Source organism: Jatropha curcas, chromosome 9 (assembly GCF_041381405.1).
Source record: "Jatropha curcas cultivar XTBG-Jc1 chromosome 9, XTBG_Jcur_1.0, whole genome shotgun sequence".
NCBI lineage: Eukaryota > Viridiplantae > Streptophyta > Magnoliopsida > Malpighiales > Euphorbiaceae > Jatropha > Jatropha curcas.
Genome location: NC_143159.1, coordinates 27,617,800 through 27,639,883, shown reverse-complemented (window position 1 = coordinate 27,639,883; position 22,084 = coordinate 27,617,800). Strand labels below are relative to the sequence as shown.

Below are 22,084 nucleotides of genomic sequence, written 5' to 3'. Positions count from 1 at the left end.
TTCAGAAATTATTGAATTCAGTAAAGGGATGTTTGGTAAGTTAACCCAAATATTATGAATAAATAAACAAACAAATAAAACTTCTTATAGTGATTCCATCTGGATTTTTTAACTAGTATACCGCTGCAATAATCACTGATCAGTTAAAGTGACTCGTCTTGAAAACTCGGGTTAAAAACGAAAAATGAAACAGTGCCGAACAATAACAAGCATCAGTAAAAGGTATAGTTCTTCACCGCACAAATGTTCCACTCAATTCTTTATCTTAATTCTCTTCTATGCTCTCTCTCCCACCAACACACGCATGAGATCACTTATAAGGGGCATGGTGGGACATCGAGGGTTGTTCCAGCTTGAATCATGCCCCACCCAATAAGACGCCAATGCTTCTCAACTCGTCGGCTGAGTGCAATCTTCTCTCCCTTACTCGTGCACACAGGAGAAGTCAACTGCAGCTTTGCCAAATCATTTTTCACAGCAATAACACGAGCACCAGTTGACATGGACCCTATGTTCAGCATAAGAATCTCTCCCTTTGCTAGCTTCGAGACCTTGCCTTGCTTCTCTGAGCCCTTTGTCCTAACACCAATAAGTCGCCGAAGAAGAAAGAAATTCACCTGCATAATAAAGAGCATGATATCAGCACCAGTGATACACAGGAAGGTATCAGACTGACTTCAAATTTATCAAGAGTCTCGCATAGAAGTGGAGAAATGTAACAAAACAGGAAGTAATACTTGAACAGAAACAAAATAAAGTGTGGAAAAGGTAAGACTATACAAACAGACAAGACAAATTATAACGAGTAGCGTCAAATTCACTTAAAAATGTTCCAATGGATACATGGGAAGACCAGTATTGTAATACATCACAAATAACAACATAAATTTCTTCCCTTCCCAACCTTAAAAATAAATTCAACATAAGAATGAGACATGTATTAATGTGTACATTCTTGTACATCCATCCACCAATGCATCTATATGCATGCATGCCCATAGTAAGAGACCCTGCACCAAATTATTTGCTCGGCAAACTTATAACAGAAGCATAAATATCAGATACAATAAAAAAATTGTTGCTAGTTCAGCATCTTACCTCAAGCTCAACAAAAACTTCAGGGAGTGACCCAACATCTCCAAGAACCTGCCCCACCAACCGATCAGCCCGAGTCAAAGTAGGGTCCATGGTTGTGCCAACACCAATGAGACCTCCTGGCACAGCAAACTGTAGTTCATTTTGTTCAGCATACAGCGAAACTATTCTCGTGTATATTGGCGTGCACTTGATATTCCCAGTCTCATCTTTAACAACGATCCCAGGACGAACTTCAATAAATTGATTGACCTTCAAAACACCCTGCATATGACAGAATTTTAATATAAGCACACAGAATCAATGACATACAGCAGGGTTTGAGTCACCCTCGGAGAAGATAGCATGGTGCACATCACGGGCTGGCAAGGCTAGATCACAGGCTTCCTAAAATAGCACACTTGGAAGCTTGAGCTTCCATTGATCAGAAACATCCTAAAATAGCATATTTGGAAGATTTGATCTTGCATTGATCATAAACATTTTGTGATTTACATTTGTCAAACACTATATATAAGAAGCCACTAAATGCAGTCCATAAGGAAACTCAAGAATCTATCAGAAGTCTTTTTTTTTTTTTTTTTTTTGTCATTTAATTTTAATCACACATGTAGTCTTTACTATTTAAGTCAAACCACATGCGTAGTCTTCAATATACAAGTCAATGCTAGTTCAAAGAGTCTGTTAGAGCTATGCTGTTATGAGTTCAAATGACAATCCAACCTAGGCCGAGGCTAAAAACGACACTTGATCAAATCTGGTGCAGGAGTATCTACTTTGTTGTTTAATTTTATTTCAGTTATTGTTCAACTCGAGGATTTCCGTGTATTTCTATAAACAAGGGATTGGGATTGTTGTTGGCAGTATACCTTCGTTGTCACATGCAGTTATTTCGTACTTTCACTTTCCTGTATCTGAAGAATTTTTATTCAAGAATTGAGACCTAATCTCAAAGATTATAGAATTCTCTCCAATGACCTCTTACTTTCATTAATTGTAAATAGGTAGTAGGGGATTAAATATAATCTGACTGTTAATGATTTCTTTCATATTCAACTAAACAGGTCCATAACTAGATCACGAAACCATGATATGTTGTATGCTTTTGAAATGCAACAAACCAATTCTATGTATATTTGTCTCCAGTTACTCCAAAGTTTTCTCAGCATTAGATAATTTCAGTCTGTTCATTGGAGGACGCTTCCACACTTGTTCAGATCTTAAAATCCATTCATTTATCTATCTTCTGTTTGTTTCCAGGCTTACATGAGTTGCAGTATCAGACATGGTTTCTCAATTTAATTAGCTCCCATCCTCTATTCCAACAGCAACTCAAATCAAGGAGAATATAGAAAAAGGCTTACTCTTGGAGAAGGAAATTTACCACTGCAGATTGTTCTGAAACTCAATGACATCCCTAAACAAGTCACTAGTTAGCAAATAAGAAGGACAGCATCACCTTCTATAAACACCTTAACCAGCTCATTTAGCACATAAACCAAAAGATGAGCTATGAGACATTCTACTATCCAAAAGAATCAAGAACAAAGTCTTCACCTGCTGTTTTTTTCAAACCAAGTAATGGTAATTGGGCAAACTGAAGAGACCATCAAGGAAGTTGAAGTGGCAAGTATTTGCACTACTGCAGTAGCTAGAAATAAGAAGACCCTTGTTGAGAGCTTGACAAACTTGAATGATAGAAATACAACCGAGTATGTGATCCAGTTTATACTGATCCCTAGTTCAAGAACATTAGAGAAAGAAGCCAAGAAAACTATAGAAGTTACAATGGACAGCAATGCAACTATGGATTGGCTAGTCTAACTTAAATTACTTACAGTAATACTCAAAGCATTGATCTTCTAGTAGGTCACTTTTCCTCGAATAATAAAAACTAAAACAGTAATATTCCACTATACTGTTGATGGAAAAAAAAAATTATATTGCTACCGTAAAACTGAGAGTTTAAAGAGTTTCAATCAAAGGTTCGCAAGGCCCATGAAAATCATTTTTCCTCAAATTAAAAAAGCATTGAACTTCTATAGAAATGCCTCAAAAGGCTAAGGACAGATGAAAAAACAGAAGGATGATTTTCTTTTTCCCCTTTGAATGAGAAGGATATGTGATTTGAAATGCCTCAAAAGGCTAAAGAACACTTTCACGCACACGATAGTGCCCAAAATGAGGTGGCTTTTTTTTCACTTGACCCACAAACTCAACCTGTACTGCCAAATTCATTATAGACCCATACTCATGAGAAATTTAAGTGCCATCTTAGGCTAACTATGACTTAATGAGCTGACCCAAATTTGAACTTTTCAGGTTTGACTCAAATGGACTTATTATTTCTCTTTCCGTAAATTTTAACATTTAAACTTTTAATTATATTAAACAAATACTTTGCTAACACTCAAGTATAATTCTTTCTAATGATCATAGGCCAAAAGAGGAAAAAAAAGGAAATCACCTACAAACCAATAAGAATAATGAAGAGTTTGCCTCTTGCAAGGCAAAACCTATTAACAGATGATAAAAGATGATACAAATAAAACAGACCTTGCATTTAGGTGGAGATATATGAACTTGTAATATTTGGATTTGATAATAGGAAGGGTTTTCTTCAATTGATCAGATTCACGAATCTAAGTTAGATTATGAATATGGAAAACCGCATTTGAATGTATGTTCAAACTTCTATAATAATTAAAAAATTTTTAAAAAAAAAGTGATTTGAAGTCCACTTCAAACAAATTATAGGCAGCATTTTTATGAATCTAATCTTTATTAATGAATTTAACTAAAGAACGGGTTAGCTCTCACATGAACAATTTGAATTTGATAATACAAAGGTTTACTTTAATTGATTAGATTTACAAATCTATGTTAGATTATGAATATGGAAAATAGCATTTGAATGCGGACTCAAACCCTTATAATAAAAGATAAAAAAATGATTTGAAGTCAACTTTAAATGAATTATCAGCAGCATTTTTATGAATCTAATAAAGGAGATCCTTGGCGCAATGGTAGAGCTGTCGACGTGTGACCTGGACGCCACGGGTTCAAGTCGTGGAAGCAGCCTCTTGTAAACTACAGGGTAAGGCTGCATACAATAGACCCAAAATGGTCCAACCCTTCCCCAAACCCCAAGCATAGCAGGTGCTTCATGCACTGGGCTGCCCTATATTTTATGAATCTAATCTTTATTAATGAGTTTAACTAGAGAATGGGTTAACTCTTATATGAACAATTTAAACTAAAACAATTTCGGAACCATCGCCTAAAATCACTAGATTCAAACATACCATGAACACCTCTTTTCATTAACACCCATCATAATAATTTGCTGCCCAACTTTAACATGGACTCATACATCAACAAATCTACAACATTCCTCCATTTACCAATCTTAAGGAGCCCCTTCTAAAGAAAGTGGAGGCCATATTTTATCACTCTGTCATCAATATGTTAAGCTATCAAAAAAAAAAAAGGGTGACCTCAGAAATCGGCTTTAAAGAGGAGAGTTTCAGCACCAAGAACCAAGCTAAAAGAAATACCACCTAAACTTCACCAGCACATCCAAACCCCAAACCACACCTCAAAGTAAATAAATGAAATATAATACAAAAACACATGCACATGCTCGCGCAGATTTGCTAAAATGCCTCTATAAACTTGCCCAATGAGGAAGCAATTGAGATACAAAATCATGCGATGAACACATTTTGCCACTTCCATAAACAAATAAACCCAACTACAAACAATATGCAATTTGAAAAGAAATTAACAAATAACAAAGATATAAATGAAGAGGAAGAAGAAGACGAAAACAATAAATATCAAGCAACATTGTCTAAAACATACCCTTAGGATGCTTCCACCAGCCACACCACCTTTTATCTCATCAACCTCAAATCCAGGCTTATTGACATCAAAAGAGCGAATTACAATCATATTAGGAGGAGAGATGAAGTTCCTCTCTGGAATGGGAATCTTTTTCACAATGTATTCACACACGACATCTATATTATATTTAAGCTGTGCAGAAATCGGTACCACTGGGGCACCATCAGCAACAGTTCCCTGGAAAGAAAAACTTAAATGAATGAATAATCCATGCTATATGATAATGCAATACACTCCATCTCATATCATACACTTAAAGTAACAAATGAACATGGTTCGTATCTTTCTGTTTTGATTTTTTATATGAATTAAATACCACTGTTTATGATACATACTTTACCTTCTATTTCTTTCAATTGTTCTATAAAATATGGGTTGCAAATAGAGACTGATTTAGCAGCAAGCTCAAAGTTTCCACATATCAATGATTTGAGCGATTCAATAACAAAAAACCAAAAAGACGGTCATGTTCCAAATAAAAAATAGATGCTAATCACTGGATAATTGACACTGTTGGATTTTACCTAACGCCAATTGAGTTTTTTCATTTAACCTTGAAATTGCAATTAGAATCATCATAGTTTGATTCCATTTGAATTAAGTTAATCATATATCTGCAATTCGGAGGTGGTGGAAGGAAAAGTTTACTGCAGATTCTATATTAAATAGTTATTATCAATAATGAGATAATTATGGAACAAAAGAAGAGGGAGGAATACTAAACCTGAATAAATTTCTGAATAGCCTCATGTTGGTTGATGGCTACATTTTCTTGAATTAAATCAACTTTATTCTGAAGAATTATGATATGCTGGAGACGCATAATTTCAACAGCAGCAAGATGCTCAGAAGTCTGTGGTTGGGGGCAGCTTTCATTTGCAGCTATGAGAAGTAATGCACCGTCCATAATTGCTGCTCCATTAAGCATCGTAGCCATGAGAATATCGTGACCCTATAAGAAGACAGACAGTACATGCAACTTAAATGGGTAAACAGATCTAGATGCACAAGACAGCAGTAACAACAGCCAGGTTTTCCCTTCAATTAGCAAAATCTGAAAAGATAGGAAGTATAACAAATCTAGCAGCAAAACAAATTAATTAGAGGGTAAATAACTGTGAAAAGAAGAATTCATGCCAAAAACCAAGAAAGGACAAGAAGAAATACCATAGGTACTGATCTATCAGCACCAGCAAAAAACTTAAAAGTTATAGGTTCATCATACCGGGCAATCAACAAAAGAGACGTGTCTCAGCAACTTCATTCTACAATTTTCAAATCCAGGTACGTCACACATGGGACTATCTTCCTTGCCACTTCCATATGCCCTGCACAAGCATTTCTCAGATTAAAACGTGAATGGTTAACTGATCCGTAAGCTTCACCTATATGCCAACTCACTTGTAGCACGTAGGCCGTGCGCACCGTTCATCTTCACACTTGTATATCTTTGCATTTGCATATCCAAGCTTAATTGTAATGTTGCGTTCCAACTCATTTTTAAAACGAACAGTCTGCAAATAAATAACAAAAACATAATAATAACTCATCTAATTACAATAATAACAACCATTAATCCCAAACTAGTTGGGACCGGCTATAATCCTTTGTTTCCATTTCGCTTTGTTCATAACTAAGTTCGCACTAATGTCAAGAGTAGCAGATCTTTGGAGACGACTTCCCTACATATGATTCTAGATCTACCTCTTCCCCTTTTAGCACCCTCCACCTCGATTTATGGCACTTACAAAACGAAGAACATCAGGTTTACATAGGACATGACAAACCATTTCAAACGTCCTTCTCTAACTTTATCCCAAACTTGTACTACTTCCACTTTTTGTAGTATGTTGTTATTTCTAATCTTGTCCGCTTTTGTGTGACTACACACACACACACACATCTTAACATCCGCATTTCTGCAACATCTATCTTATTAATATGTTGGACATTCGGAGCAAACATTTACTCCCATATAACATCACGGGTCTCACCACCGGTATATAGAACTTTCCTTTCACTTTGTCAGATATCTTCCTATCACATAGCACGCTTGTACCACTCCTCCATTTTATCCATCCTATTTTAACGATCACATCTAATTACTAAGGCCAATTGAAATGGCATGGACCAGCTTAGCTACTGTTGAATCCTTGTTTAAGATGATGTCTAGAAAATAATTCCACAACCAAGTAATTGAACTGACCAAAAGATGAGCAAAAGATATTAAAGTACCAAGGAGTAATAGTAAGGAAAAAGTTAATTTTCTACATTCTTCATATGCTAGAACTAAACATGTTTGTACTAGCAGATTTCCTGTTATAAGGAGCAAAGTTACTTATATTTGCAACAAAAGCAAGTCCGACAGCTAGTATTTTTTATATGGTGCATGCCATAGTTACCTGGAAGATAGCACATTTTGGTCACGATATGGGTACCGGTAAGAAATACCCAAATAAGGGTAGACTTCGTTGGTACACTGATTTGATATGTGGTACACAATTTATAATTATTAAATTCATTAAGCATTTTATTGGTTAAAATTTTACACCTAAAAGCTGTTCATAACTTCTTTTTTATTTAGAACTTTTAAAAAGTGAAATACACATAACAAATGGTAAGAAAAATTGGAAAAAAAACAAATGTTAAATTGATAATTATCAATAGCATAAATTTTGAGTTTAAAGGATTATACTTATGGGTCAATGGACTAATATAACTTGTGAGTAAAAAAAATCTACATAAAGGACAATCAATAAAAACAAGGCACATGGTTATTGTTTAAAGGAGACCCAAATTTTAAGAAAGCCCATTGCTTGTTTTAAAGACTGCCAAAACAAAAAAAAAAAAAAAAAAAATGGAGCAATTAAGTAGAGCTCAATGATAAATGCCAACTAGGGTTTTATAAGGAGCAAAAGAAAGGGAAAAGATTCCTCAACTTTATCAAAAGAAGAAAACACTACCAGAACTGGAGATGTATAGAACAGTCACTTTAAGCAATAAATCATTGCAATTCTAAATAATACAAATTGCACCGTGAAAACAGCTAAATCACCTGAACACCAGATATTGCTTTCACAACTGTTGACTTCCCATGTGCCACATGACCTATGGTGCCTGAGTAAAATATCCAATCTCAAACCCCCAATCTTGATCATTAAACTCACTTAGACATAGATACAACTAGTGCATGCAATTAGAATATTACACAACTAAAAGCAATTCAAGCATGTGAGATGGACATAAAAAGTTACCTATATTTATAGTTGCCTGGCGAGATATAACTTCAGGAGAAAGTGGATGTAACTGTGTTACATCCAATTTACTCAAGTCTTGCTCCATCAAACCTTTCCGTGACATTTTTTATCACACCAAGTTTCAACCTGCTCTTGGTAATTCTTAATGAGAAGGAAAGAGAATTTCCTTTTCAATTCAAAATAAAACACAGGTTAATTCCCAAAATAAATCAACAAATACATAATAGCTTTCAAGGTTCATAAAATGAGCCTAAGTCAACAAAATGACATAGAAAGATTTGTCATAAGACAATGCAAACGGCCACCCAAATCAAACTTCTCAATTCACGAGCATAAAAAACATATCACAATTTTATTTAATATGGCTTGTAAGGCAGTAGAGCATTAAGGCACAAAAGGTCTTAATGTGCCTTCAAAACTAAGGTGCAAAAGAAATAAAATATAACATTGAAGATCAAACATCTATACTGTACATAATAGCTGTAATAGTCAAAAGTTCATAGGGATTGCAACAGCTCAGATACCCACGAAAATGCCCTAGCCATACCCGAACCCATTCAAACCCATACGTGAACCCATTCAAATATAAGAGGCACCTGAAACCATTTAAAATTACACTTGCATTATCTGCTATCGTCCTAAACCCTTTTACTACCTGAACTCATATTAACACAAAATAAACAAAACCCACAGACCAAGGAAATTAATGAAGCAATGGCATCCAATAACCCACAGATCAGCATATAATATACATTACTAGTTAAAAGGATGAAACCTCAAAAAATAGATTTTTATGTAATTAGATCTTCAATTCAAATGTTTAATCAAGGCTCACAAAAATTAGGATTAACATCTAGCAACAGTTTCAAGCAATGTGTAGAACAACATAAAACATCAAGTCACAAGTAAAAGAAAGAACTTTCAGATAAACTAAATCCATGCTTTAGCTCCAACCAATGAATTCAGACCAAAACTTGATTGTAACCATAATTAAACAGGGAGCCAACTAAAAGAAACAAATTATTTCAATTCCATCAAATACGTGCTATTTTATCAAGCAACTGAAAAAACAACAAAACCCGTAAAGCAAACACAAAACAGAAGGAATCAAAATCCTTCAATTTCAAATGGATTGGGAAAGAAAAACAATCAAAAAAGCAATAACTCAAAATCCACCAAATGCATAATTGTTCATAAATACAGAGTAAAGAACTTTAATTCACTCAAAATTCAAACTCACCAACCAATAAGGCAAGCCAGTGACAGTCTCGCTAACGCAAGCAACAGAGCTCGTTACAGAGCTTGTTGCGGCGCGACGATAGCCGCTCGTGTAGTCAGATTAATCTTTCGATAAACGGCTAGAAGAACGAAGCGGCGATGAGAGATTGTTTAAGGAAGGAAAATGAGTTTTGCAACTGGAAACCGAATGAGCTCCGCTTCCTTTCAAGGCATTAATTTAAACTTAAACTTACCTCGTTTTCATGCTGATTAAGGGTTAGGTTTTTATTTTTACATCCATACCCATTATATATTTATGTTCTTTGTAAAAGAAATTTAACGTCATTTTATATATTCCTATAATTTAAATTTTTTCATATATAAAATTTTTAAGTTGATTCAAATTTTTTAATTTTTGTCAATTATATATTCTATAAGCCGTTTATATTATTAAAAACTTGATAGTATTACATGATTTTATACAATTTTTCTAACAAATGTATTTCACAAAATATTATGAAAAATCCATAATTTTGTGACAATAAAAAAAAAATAAACAATTGAAATTTTTGTTTCAAAATTATCATTTTCTCCTTACCTTTCTTTTGGACCATTGCATAAATTTGATCCTAGACTTTAGTTGATTTTTCTTGTGGTCTCATTGATTTTGTAATGGTTCAGTCATGACTTTTTACTTTCACACTTTAATAATATGTCCATAGCTGAAATGAAATATTTTTGCAAAGTTTAATCATAACTTATTCTTTAACATTTCATTTTAGCAAGAGACATAATCATTACCGAAGTGTGAACAGTATTATGATTGAACTCTCCAGAGACCAAGGAGAGAATTGCCAAAGTTTAAAGTCAAAGTTTTTCAATTCAAACTATATTTGCAAGCTCAACATGTTAATTGCATATTGAATCGGTTTATATTTGACTAGATTTTGGTCTTGTTCAAGTTTCATTGGTTAATTACTGTTATGTACGTTATTGCGGATATGCATAAGTCTATCGAGACTCGTAGTAAACCTGTGATGCTGATTAAACCCAACAAGGGTATTCATAAAGCAAGTCCAACATGAATATTTATATGGCAAGCCTAATTCAAATATAACCGATCAAACATTTTTTCGAACTCAACCCAAATATAAATGTATAAAATCCAATTATTGAAATGGAAACACAATTCTTCCTAGTAAACTATGGAAATGAAACAAACTCTTAGTTTGTCTATATATATATATATATATATATATATATATATATATAATTAACTATGTCTCTGCCATCATTCATTAAATTATCAGGTCAAATTTAATTGTATAAAATACAGGGACATGGGTATTTTTTTTTTTTTTTTAAAAGGACATGGTTGTTTAAAATTGGTAAATCAAATTGTTCAGTGAAATTATGCTATTAAATCAGAACCCAAATACTTAATTATTAATTCAATTTCTCTACGATTTAACATGATAAAATTATCCGCTTCCCCCATATATCATATTTTGTACATACTTTTCAATTTTCAAGTCTAAAGAAGAAAAAAAAAATAGGAGAATAAGAGAAGAATTGGTTACCTCTTGGAAGCATCCAATGGCTGTTTATTCTCTTCTTCTCCTCCTCTTTCGCTTTGGTTGTTGATCTTAGTAGGTATCTTAATTTTGATTTCCATAAATTCCTAACAACAACATTTCACAAAGATCAGTAATAACAATTCACCCAAAAAAAAAAAGAGATATAACAGAAGTCGAAAGGTAGCGCGAAAAATAGTTTCTCTTCAAATTGTGTGCACGAAACCGTAAAAAGTAGTAATATGATAATGTTAAATCAAATAATCAATAATGAGAGGAACAAAAATCAATTAGAACAAAAGATAAAGATTAACAACACAAAGTGTAAAGCTAAAATCCCATTCTGCATGGAAATATAGCTACCACAAAACCAAATTAAGGCAGCGTCTTTGCTTTCTTTCCAAAAAGTATAGCGTGAATCAACTGCAGATTGTCATGAGATTGAAAGCCAACAAAATAGTTCGCCGTATCAACAAAAAAAATAGGTCACTCTTTTGTTACAACAAAAGCCAATCAGGTGTAGTGTGTTTGATTTTCTCACTTATGTGAAAATTAAAAGATCTCGAGTTTAAGTTCTCTCGATCGTAAGTGTTTTCACCAATTTGATGAGTTTAGAGAAGGATCGCTCTATATTGTGTAGCCCGCAATGTTATATTAGCCCAGGCCTTCAATGAATAAAAAAAATTTTAATAAAAGTAAATAACATCATCCTATAAAATCCTTCATTAGGTTAACAACGTTAGAACTTCTATAAGTAGAAAATTTGTTGTGCAGAGTATCAAAATACATACTGAGAGCTTTGAGTAAAATGAAGAATTAAAGTAACATATATTTGAGTTTATGTGTTAAGAAAACTGGCAAAGAGAAATAAAATTTGTCTTCTGTATTTTTTTTTTTTTTTCCAGCGATAGGAGGATATTACTAAGGGTATGAAAACAATGGCTAAGAGTTGATCCTAAATGTAATTTGATAATCATAAGATAAATCAAACAATTAGAACTATCAAACAAATCTATTCAGATTTAATGGAAGTTTCTGACAGAGTTCATTATCCAAAAAGTATCAAAATCTACATATACTTTGTATTTTACTAAACTTGAAGATTGAAAAAGTTGAAAAAAAGAATTATAAACTCAGGAAACCAGTAAATTTAACAACAAACACAACACCAGCTTGACCTCATGGAATCTTCTATAGGCTTTTGAAAATAATAACAAACCAGAAGTGAGCCTCGATTGAACCTTGGACAACGGGAACAAACTAACATTGTTAAACAATGAGCCAAGACGTGATCTCATATTGGAATAAGAGAGGGCGTGCCACTGACGAACAGTGGAACCGTATTGATGTTTCACAAATTGAAATTTTGGGTGTTTGGATGAAATTGGATAAAGCAAAATTACCAGGTTATGATTTGAGAATATGGACTGGGATGACCATTTAGGCTTTATTAACATGCAGGAATAATCATTTTCATATTGACTTTGAGTCTTCTCAGCAACGAGAGACAGATTGACTGTTGCCAATAAATTTCTGATTCTTGCTAACTAAGCTCATCCATTGTTTAATTTCTCGCTAACCTTGTGATTGATATTTGTGTGAGCATTATGTCACCGTGTATGTATTTTAGATGGGAGAATTCTATAGTTCATAGAATTAAAAGTTAGAAGAGATGTCAGAATTACCTTTTAAAAATAGAGAGAATCCGTGTATTAATTTGCACATGATTTAGATACCAATTTATATATTATCGTAATTTTTATTACTATGCATCTTCTATAGTAAAAAAAATTCACCACAACTACATAAATTTACCTCTAAACAAATTTATTTAAGCATTTAAATTCGTGGCAACTTCAAATTTATAAGAACCAATCATACTTCTTAAGTTGTATTTTTTTTTAATCATATTATTAAGAACCGATCATGCTTCTTTAAGTTGTACTTTTTTTTTTAATCATATTATTCTCATTTTTTTTATGAGGAAAAATGGCTACGGAGCACAGCGTCGTTACTCTGCTTTTGCATGTCAATATCCAAAGAATTTTCAGGTCTCCAATACCATAAAAAAATTAAAATAATTTCCCATGTCATTACGCGTCGGTGAAAATTCAAAAATCAAAAGTGGCAAAATGGAAAATAAGACTAAAGATGAAGGCTTATGTGTTAAGACAGAGTGCTAACAGGCATCAGAGGGCCCGCTAGTTTGGCTGTTTTGGCGGCTGTTTTTTCCAAGGAGAAGAAGCCTTTCTGCAAATCAACACGTTTGATTCTCTCTCTAAAACGATTTCTCTCTTCCCATCTAATCCTAGTTGAAATTTCTCTACGACTAATTGGGTCCCGTTGTGGTGTGTTTCCGGATACCAGAGTAAAATTCTGGCGACCCATTTGAGATTCGGGTAGACCCAGATCGGATCCCGAGGCCATTTATCATCTCTTGGGGTTTGCCGTTGTTATCTCCTTCGTGGGGAAACTCATTTGGTCGGATTTGTTTTTTGTTGTTTGGATAAGGGGTTTGGGTCTGGTCTGATAAATGGGAAGATGAAATGTAATAGATCCAGGTGACTTTTAAGGTCGAAATTGATGGGGATTTGCTTTAGTATTGAAGATGACCAACTATCTAACGAGCACCGCCAATTCTCTTCTAAGAACGGTATTTAAACCAGAACCTTTTTGCAAAACTTTCCTATGGAAACTCGATCAATTCTCGTTTTAACTGTATGTGGTATTTGTTTTGATTTCCTCCTGCATTTTCCTCTTCTGTAAGTAACTAATGAAATGGGATTCATTTGCATTTTGATTTCATGGAAAAAAAATGGGAATTTTCTTTCGTTTTTGATGAGGCAAACATGTGGGGCTTTTGATAAATCTGTTCTAAAGTATTAAGAGTCTTATGTTGGTTTTGATTAATGCAAGTGAATTTTGCAATTCAGTGATCAGTTAATATGTAGATAGTTGACATGCAATGTTAAGTTGTGAAAACTATGGCAGAACAAAATGTAGAAATTTACTCCAAAATTTGCGTGATGGACTTTCTATAATTAGTCATTGTTTTCTTGACGTTTCTGAATCTAAAATAAGGCCAGGTATTACAAGTGTCGGAAAAATTTAAAAAGCATGAAATCAGTAAATTTTGTAACTGTATTTTATGTGGTAACTTATTGATAATTTTTTTCCCTTGTGAAATCAAAGCAGGACAAGGCTTTAATCAGTCTCCAAGTAAATTAAATAAGCCAGAGTCTTTTGAGGTTAAAAGGACAATGAGTGCCCCGTTGGTCCCCAAGAATGTCACTGATCTTCGCCAGAGTCCTGGATATGGCAATGTTGATATCTTTACATACGAGGAAATGATATTGGCCACAAAACATTTCCGACCAGATTTCATTCTTGGTGAGGGTGGATTTGGAGTTGTTTATAAGGGCGTCATAGATGAAAGCATAAGGCCTGGTTATGAGACTACAGCTGTTGCTATTAAAGAGCTTAATCCAGATGGGTTACAAGGTGACAGAGAATGGCTGGTATTTGCCTTAATCATATTTTCTCAGCATGTTTATTTCTTTTATAGATTGAAAATTTCTGAAATGTTACCTTCCATGAAGGGCATGTTTACATTGAACACACTCACTCTCACACCTTACTGTCCAAATGCCTTAATATAGGTTTTCATCTAAACTCTTCCTAGCCATAGTCCCCATAAGAGCCTTTGAACATTCTAGTGAAGAACTTATTCTTCTGTATATTCAGATATCATGGTTTTGAATTATAATTAATGAACTTAATGTTTATTTTTGGATTATGTTAGCAAAATTTTTAATTAGTTTCTTAAGGAGGCGTTTTGTTTTATTTTGTCTATATAGCTACACACATTTGATTATATTTATAAATTTATTCTAAAGGAGTAAAACTCGACTCAGTTAACTCTTAATTTGAACTTACCTGTGGCCTGCTACTGCATAATTCCCCCTCCTGATGCAGCAGAAGAATTTAGGGCAATTATTTCTCAACAACTAGAGCTAGAACAGGGTGATTGTGGTTGGAACATTATAAAATAATTGGTTTTGAATAGAACCTTAGAATTAAAATTCTGAATTAATAGAGAAGATACAATACAAACATTAATAGAGAAAATACAATACATAAACTAACTATCGTTGTCCTATTCATATTAGTTAGGACAAATCCTAATTCTCTACTGAAGAGTTCCTAATTAGTTAATATTCTATTAAATAGGAATCCTATAGAGAAGGAAAAATGAATTTTTCCTAATTAACTAACATACTATATAGGAATCTTAATTAAAGAAGGAAAAACAAAAATTCCTAAAGTAATTAAATACTCAATCTGTGTGAACTCCTCTTTCGAATGCCATGTGCTTAGAGCTTTTGCAGGAGTCTCAGAAATACTCAAACGCCTTTCTTTAATTAAAATAAATTAAAAATAAAACAAATATAAGTCCACAAAACATGTATTTTTTATGAGTATAGAACTTGTAAATGAGTTTTTTTTTTTCTTCCTTTCCAATATAGTTAAATCATATTGTTGAATATTTAATGGTTTATAATAACTTAAATTTTGTCTTTCTAAATACCCCCATATTTTTTATATTTATGCGTTCCTCCCACATTTCTATTTCTTATATTTCTTCAAATACCATTTTCATCCTTCCACATTTCCGTTCTCATGCAACATAGGTATCAATCTAAAAATATAGGGCCATAGTGGATGGCCTATCTTTCTGTTTTGACAAGGCTATTTCTTTACCATTTACCCAAAAAATGGAACTTGTTTTCTCATAAATGATCTGCTTATGCATGTGCTGTGGTGGCTTGTGTTTAGTATTCATTGTTTTCTTGGCAGGCAGAAGTCAACTATTTAGGCCAACTCAGTCATTCAAATCTTGTAAAGCTTATTGGATATTGCTGTGAAGATGAGCACAGGTTATTGGTCTATGAGTACATGGCAAGTGGGAGCTTGGAGAAACATCTTTTTCGCCGTAAGTGAATTTTGCAACTTTAAATCATGTATGTTTATAAGGAATGGGGTTTTATGTGACATACTTTAAAATAGAATGATTGACTGAGATGTTTAAGTGCCTACTTTTTCTTAATATTATTGGAGGTGGATGTTTTAGTTAGGTTATGCGAGCTAACATATTTATGTTGGACACAACTGTCTTATTTTAAAGGTAACAAATTTTCCTTTAATAGTCTAAAATAAAATTTGAAATGGAAGTACAGGATGCTTAGGATAAGTTACGCTTTTGACCTAGTGAAGTATCTTACAGAAGCATATAATCAAAACTGTTGAATTTAATGATTGAAATTGAATACAGATGTAAGGTGATATTACTAAAAGAAATGTGAAATTTAATATTTACCGAGTTTATGGAAAAAGTCCCATAAATAGGGTGTACATTTCTTTGTGTAATCATTATGAACATCATCATATCTTATGCAGTGTATCTTTAATAAGGTTGCCTATGCTGTTACACAAATTGCAAATTATGGGCATTGGTGTGTTCTATAATGTTTCTAGAGCATATATTCTGTAATGTTGTTGCTGGGCCAATTGTCACACAGGTACGACGGTGTCCTTTTACACTGGAATGACTTCAAGAAGGTTAATCTTAGTGTCATATTTCTAAAGTTTCTTGTGAATGCTTGCATCATGTGGCGATTAAATCTCGATTCTCATAAGAAGAAAGCTTCTCTCAATGTGTTATGATCCATCCTGGATTTCTAGAATTCTTAATCAAAATAGATCCTTAATCAAGATAGACATTACAATCTCTTGCATCTGAATTAACCTTAGTGCTCTCTGACCACATTCTTAATGGCATATCATGCAATATGATAAACATAAGCAACTCTTAGGGATGGTTCTTGGACTCTGGCTCTTTTGGTTCATGAACTATGTCTTCCATTCAAACTCATGAACTTACCCAATGAAATGGTCACCCAAATCTAACTCTATGTGATCATGATTGGCTCATTTAAGTTTCACATTGTGGTATGGCAGCTCCAGCAACATAACATTGAATATTTCTGCTGTAATGTGATTTGTGATTCACATATATTATTGGTTATAAAAGATTTAGCCCTTGCACATTTTACTGAGTGTTTCAGTTCAGGATCCTGCTCTAAAGACCCTCTACTGTAACCCTGGGCATAGGACGATCGATCTCACATATCTCTTCTGAATTTCAACATTCACATCCTCACTCAATTTCATCTAAAAGTTGGACGCTCAAGCTTAGTTAGCAAATTCATGAGGATGTTCATTTTTACATGCAACAATTTCCTTCAAGTTCTATTGACAAACCCATTTGAAGCTGTAGTATGTTGATATCTCTCCACAATTATTTTCCTCATCAACCTTATTTTAAGCCAAGGATGTCAATGTACTTTTAACAATTATTTCCTATCTTCAATCACTCTAGCATGAAAACTGATTATCTCTCTAGTCAACGAGCTTTACATTCTGCTTATGGTCATTCTCCCACCCAATTCTCATTTCTCATGGGATCGTCTTTTTTCGCTATCTGTTTTCCTTCATTAACTTTCAAGCTAGTCTTTTTTTCCGTCAATTGCAAATCAGGAGTTTTGGGCTCCCCATTGATCAAGTACGTGTGATGTAGCTTCAGTTATTAAGAAAAGAAAAAAGGGTAACATATAAGATTTTAGAATGAGAATAAGAGTGGTTAGTCCACCACCTTGGATAGCTCTTGACAAAATCTATTGAAACCAAAATTATTTTAATGTCAATGCAGACTTCAAAAGTAAAAGCTGACTAAATACCATGTTTATGCTAAGTTGAAGCAACTAAAATTATATGACTGACACATGCTTATGACTCCTTTTAAACTATATTTATTGTAAAGTTAAATTCTCAAGCCTAGTAAAACTAACTCTAGTGTGTTAAGTTTCAATGACAGAGAAAGAAAAGATTTAACGTATTTGCAGAGTTCCTAAATTTGGCCTTTCGTGACATTTCCTGCTTCATTCTTTCCTCTTTGGTAATTTGCCCGTGAATTTTGAAGTGCTGGCTTGGTGAAATCTTTACATTTATGAGTGTCATCCATATTTGTGTCTCCAGACTGAATGTTAGCAGATCAACCTTTACTTTAGTCTCTTCAGTTTTTTTTAATTGCTAGTTTTTTCTTGCAATATTCTGACATTTTGTGAAAACAGTAAAAAACATCTACAATGGTTTATACATGGCAAATTAATGGTTACTATGATTTCTCAAGTCAGGAATTATTCATTGTTGTATTTATTACAAGATCAACCTTTACTTGGATATATACGTCATGCAACAATTTTTTTCATGAATAATTGGATTTTATATTGCCTAAACTTCCTAAGTTTAGCTTTCCAAACTCCTTTGTCTACAATTCATCTGAATACCAACCAGCTAAGGCACTAATAACAGCAACAGTCACCTCTCCTATCTCTTAAAGCTTCTGGTCATTACTTTTAACGATTTACTAATTTAACTGCTGTATATGCTAATTTGGGCTAATATGGCCTAGAGAAGCCGTTGTGGTCCCATGATATGGATTTTGTTATGGGTCTTTGGAGAAAAGGGCAGCGCAAGTGTGTGAAGGTTGGGAGAGGGGTTTCTTTTTTTATTTTTTTTATCTATGGTTGTAAAAGAACAGGCTCATTAGTGAGAACCTGAAAACCTCTTGAGTTCAAAGTACTCAAATTGTGAGAATTTAATAATACTTATTTTATTAACTTTACATATCTGGACTATAAACAAACTTGGAGGAACACCCTCCTATAACCAAGAAAGAAAATAACTAAACAAAAATGCTGATAACAAAATATTGACTACTGACATCCACTATATACATCATGGACTAATATCACGGAAGCACCAAGAACATGGAAGCTCCAGCTGCCTGATCTGATCTCAGGCTTGACCGCATCAAACCTTTCTCTTTGGACCATGTGTGAAATGCTTGTAAACTTTCTGAGGCCTGCTAACAGAAACTTTCTGATGCTGAAACTAAGTTTCTAGTTCCTAAATCTGTCACATCATACCATATCATTTGTTACAGATTACTGTCCTATGCCTACCCAATAACCTTACATTACATTTGTGCAACTGTCAGTGCACTTCTAATTATGCAGTTAAACCTCCAAATATTTCTTTTGCTATGGATCTTTGAGACCTATCATCTCCTTGGTGTTATTTTAGTGTCGTTTATCAATACTGTTGAGGTGTGAAAACTTGTATTATTTCCTGCAGGAAACTATTTGATAGAATGTATGCATTTCTTGTACCATTAACCCTAAAAGGATGAAAGTAAGTGTTTTTATTATTTTTATTTGTCTGTGGGTGTTAGGAGTGGGTTGCACTTTGACCTGGTCAAAAAGAATGAAGATTGCTTTAGATGCAGCAAAAGGACTTGCTTTTCTTCACTGTGCAGAAAGATCCATCATATACCGTGATTTCAAGACATCCAACATCCTACTGGATGCGGTTAGTTGCATTGCGTTGTTATTTATGAATTCCTATTATTTGCGGTTATTGGGTTAGTTCTCATTGTATTGTTAGTTTATACATTATTTAGATATACACCTGTATGGGCTTTTTTCTGTTTATGACTGCAAAAATCTTTTTGACTTTATATGATCTTGCTGAAAACTTATTTCTCTTAAAGTTACCAATATATCCTTTTCCAAGGTATTATTGCTGGTCCATTGGAGGCCTTCTAGACCTCAGGCTGTAGGATGGAGGCTTGCCCTCACCCTTTATATTACTCCTTTTCCCGATTCATATTCCAATCGGATTGGGATTTCCTAATTAGAATTTCTCGAGTATGTTTTATCAATAAGGGGAAAATGATTTAAGTTCTCTTAGAAATGGTGCCTGCTCTTGAGGAAGATCTTTCTTTCTTTGTCAATTTGTTTGTTCCTTTGCTGAATGGCTGTGGAATATGACATGCAGCATTTCAATGCAAAGCTTTCAGATTTTGGGCTTGCAAAAGATGGACCAATGGGAGACCAGACACATGTGTCAACACGGGTGATGGGTACATATGGATATGCTGCACCTGAATACGTAATGACTGGTATGTATTACGAATTGCTGTTAACTGCTTCCTTTGGTGTTGATAATTTTGAGATTTAAGGAGTCCATGTGCGTGTTTTCATTTGGCTAAAATTTTGAAGTCTTATGCCAAGCAAAAATGGTAGAAGCATATTTATCTGTCTTGTGGGGGTTGAATCAGTGGCAGATGGGGGGTTGAATCAATGGCAGATGCGGGATTTGGGCATATGGGACAAGAATGTAAATGATTTTATCTGAAAAGAAAGAAAGAGGAAAGGGGGGGGGGGGGGGGGGTTTAGTTCAAATTTATTATTAGAGATTGTTAGTGACGAAATCCTTTATCACTTGATATTATGTCTATTTCAAATTATACATAAAAGGTTCAAAAGTATAACATGCATCAGTTGGTAAACCTTCATAAATTTTATTATGAATGAAAATCAATTTAAACTTTCTTTAGTATAGGAAATTAAACTTGTATATATAATGCTCAAATAATTCAAGCTCATGTCTTAAATATTTAATCTTTCATAAGATTACATTAAGCTTTTAAAGGAAAGTTGGTGTTTACTGCTTGTTTCACTTAGATTTGTAAAAGAAGCAAGACATAAATGTGGGATTTATATATTAAATAAATATAATTTATAACTTTCTAAGAATATTGGTTGGGGTGGGACTGAGTGCAGTTATAAATGAGCCAAATATGTAGAGAAACATGCATTACTGAGAAAGCTGAGAAAGGCGTGCCCCCTTGCTGTGTACCGCCAAGCACTGTCCCAGCCTTTACAGTTTGAGTATTTTAGAATCATTTGTTTTTCCTCTAAATTATTTGATCTCCACATTAGAAAGGATATTAGTAGTTGATGTGAAAATAAACATTGAAATGCCATTGGGTCAGTAGGCTGCAGGCCAGTGGTTTCCTGCTTGTCCCCTATCCCTCTGCCAGATCGAAGGGAAATGGAGGGAGCAAAAATGAGAACGCCGAAAGTTTATTCAATGTACATTGAGCACCTTTGCTATTATTCTAGCCTTTATTTCTCTGTGGTAACTTCATTGAGTTCTATAATATAAAATTTTGCATTCAACTGATTATAGCAGCAATGAACTAAGCTATAATTTACCTGAGCCAGGACATTTAACGGCTCGGAGTGATGTTTATGGTTTTGGAGTTGTGCTACTTGAATTGCTTCTCGGAAGGAGGGCCTTGGACAAGGGCAGACCTAGCCGAGAACACAACTTGGTTGAGTGGGCTCGCCCGCTTCTGAACCACAATAAAAAGGTTTTAAGGATCTTAGACCCTAGAATGGAAGGGCAGTATTCAGTTAGAACTGCAATGAAAGTAGCCAATTTAGCATACCAGTGCCTTAGCCAAAATCCGAAAGGGAGACCCCTAATGAGCCAGGTAGTTGAACTACTTGAAGGTGTTCAGACAAAGGATGAAGACTCCATGTTTCAAAGCAACGAAAAAGGGGTGACTCTTTATGAAGATCCAGGGCTCTCTCCTTATAATCCAGATAGAAGAAACCTGAAAGGTAATGGAAGAGGCAAACCATCAAAAGGAAGAGGCAATAGCGAATCCCAAACAGAGAGTGATATTTATAGCCCATGTCCAGATGATTCAATCTCAAGTCCGATGAGAAACCAGAGTTTACCATAGTAGAAGATGTATCAATATGAATGGAAGATGAAATTGTAAGAAATGTATCAACTGGTCTTCCAATATGTTTTTGGCATTGGTATCTTGTCCATTTCTTAGTGAAATTTGAGACACTTTGCTAAATGTTTGGCACCCAAGTTGAATTCCCGACTTTGTTTTTACGCTTCTGTTCGATTAATTTGCTGTTTTCTTTTTTCTTTTTTTTCTTTTTTTCCTTTCATACTATACAATAGCAGGGAATTTTAAATAAACAAACATGTGTGGGTCAGTCTGAAACAAACTGAAACCGAAGTGAGAAGAAAACGGCTAACAAAAAT

At 34.1% G+C, this 22,084-nt stretch overlaps 2 protein-coding genes across 3 annotated transcripts; one reads left to right on the top strand and one right to left on the bottom strand.

Annotated features, from left to right (window-relative positions):
- Window positions 1-31: 31 nt before the first annotated feature.
- Window positions 32-9,753, bottom strand: LOC105643696 (eukaryotic translation initiation factor 2 subunit gamma). The gene is made up of 9 exons (XM_089726000.1): window positions 9,499-9,753; window positions 8,256-8,424; window positions 8,057-8,118; window positions 6,403-6,515; window positions 6,227-6,329; window positions 5,726-5,953; window positions 4,960-5,178; window positions 1,099-1,359; window positions 32-617 (listed from the first exon to the last, which is right to left on the bottom strand). Exons 2-9 carry the CDS (start codon window positions 8,359-8,361, stop codon window positions 315-317), a joined length of 1,395 nt encoding a protein of 464 aa, XP_089582126.1. The 5' UTR covers window positions 8,362-8,424; window positions 9,499-9,753; the 3' UTR covers window positions 32-314.
- A 3,497-nt stretch (window positions 9,754-13,250) lies between these two features.
- On the top strand, window positions 13,251-21,928 carry LOC105643697 (Protein kinase superfamily protein). 2 transcript variants are annotated; one of them, XM_012228885.2, is made up of 6 exons: window positions 13,251-13,703; window positions 14,246-14,568; window positions 15,908-16,043; window positions 19,404-19,540; window positions 20,009-20,132; window positions 21,241-21,928. In XM_012228885.2, the coding sequence occupies exons 1-6, from the start codon at window positions 13,634-13,636 to the stop codon at window positions 21,765-21,767; spliced, it is 1,317 nt and encodes a 438-aa protein (XP_012084275.1). In that variant the 5' UTR covers window positions 13,251-13,633; the 3' UTR covers window positions 21,768-21,928. The 2 variants fall into 2 exon arrangements, with proteins under 2 accessions (XP_012084275.1, XP_012084274.1); XM_012228884.3 differs by having other exon boundaries at window positions 14,243-14,568.
- The last annotated feature ends 156 nt before the right edge of the window (window positions 21,929-22,084 follow it).

Excerpts from the sequence above, each read along its gene's own strand:
- LOC105643697 (XM_012228884.3), top strand. The coding sequence starts at position 13,634 with ATGGGGATTTGCTTTAGTATTGAAGATGACCAACTATCTAACGAGCAC. Across the intron at positions 16,044-19,403 it reads GGAGAAACATCTTTTTCGCC|GAGTGGGTTGCACTTTGACC; the intron begins GTAAGTGAATTT and ends TGTGGGTGTTAG. Across the intron at positions 20,133-21,240 it reads ACCTGAATACGTAATGACTG|GACATTTAACGGCTCGGAGT; the intron begins GTATGTATTACG and ends TACCTGAGCCAG.
- LOC105643696 (XM_089726000.1), bottom strand. The coding sequence starts at position 8,361 with ATGTCACGGAAAGGTTTGATGGAGCAAGACTTGAGTAAATTGGATGTA. Across the intron at positions 8,119-8,255 it reads CCAGGCAACTATAAATATAG|GCACCATAGGTCATGTGGCA; the intron begins GTAACTTTTTAT and ends TATTTTACTCAG. Across the intron at positions 6,516-8,056 it reads AAGCAATATCTGGTGTTCAG|ACTGTTCGTTTTAAAAATGA; the intron begins GTGATTTAGCTG and ends ATTTATTTGCAG.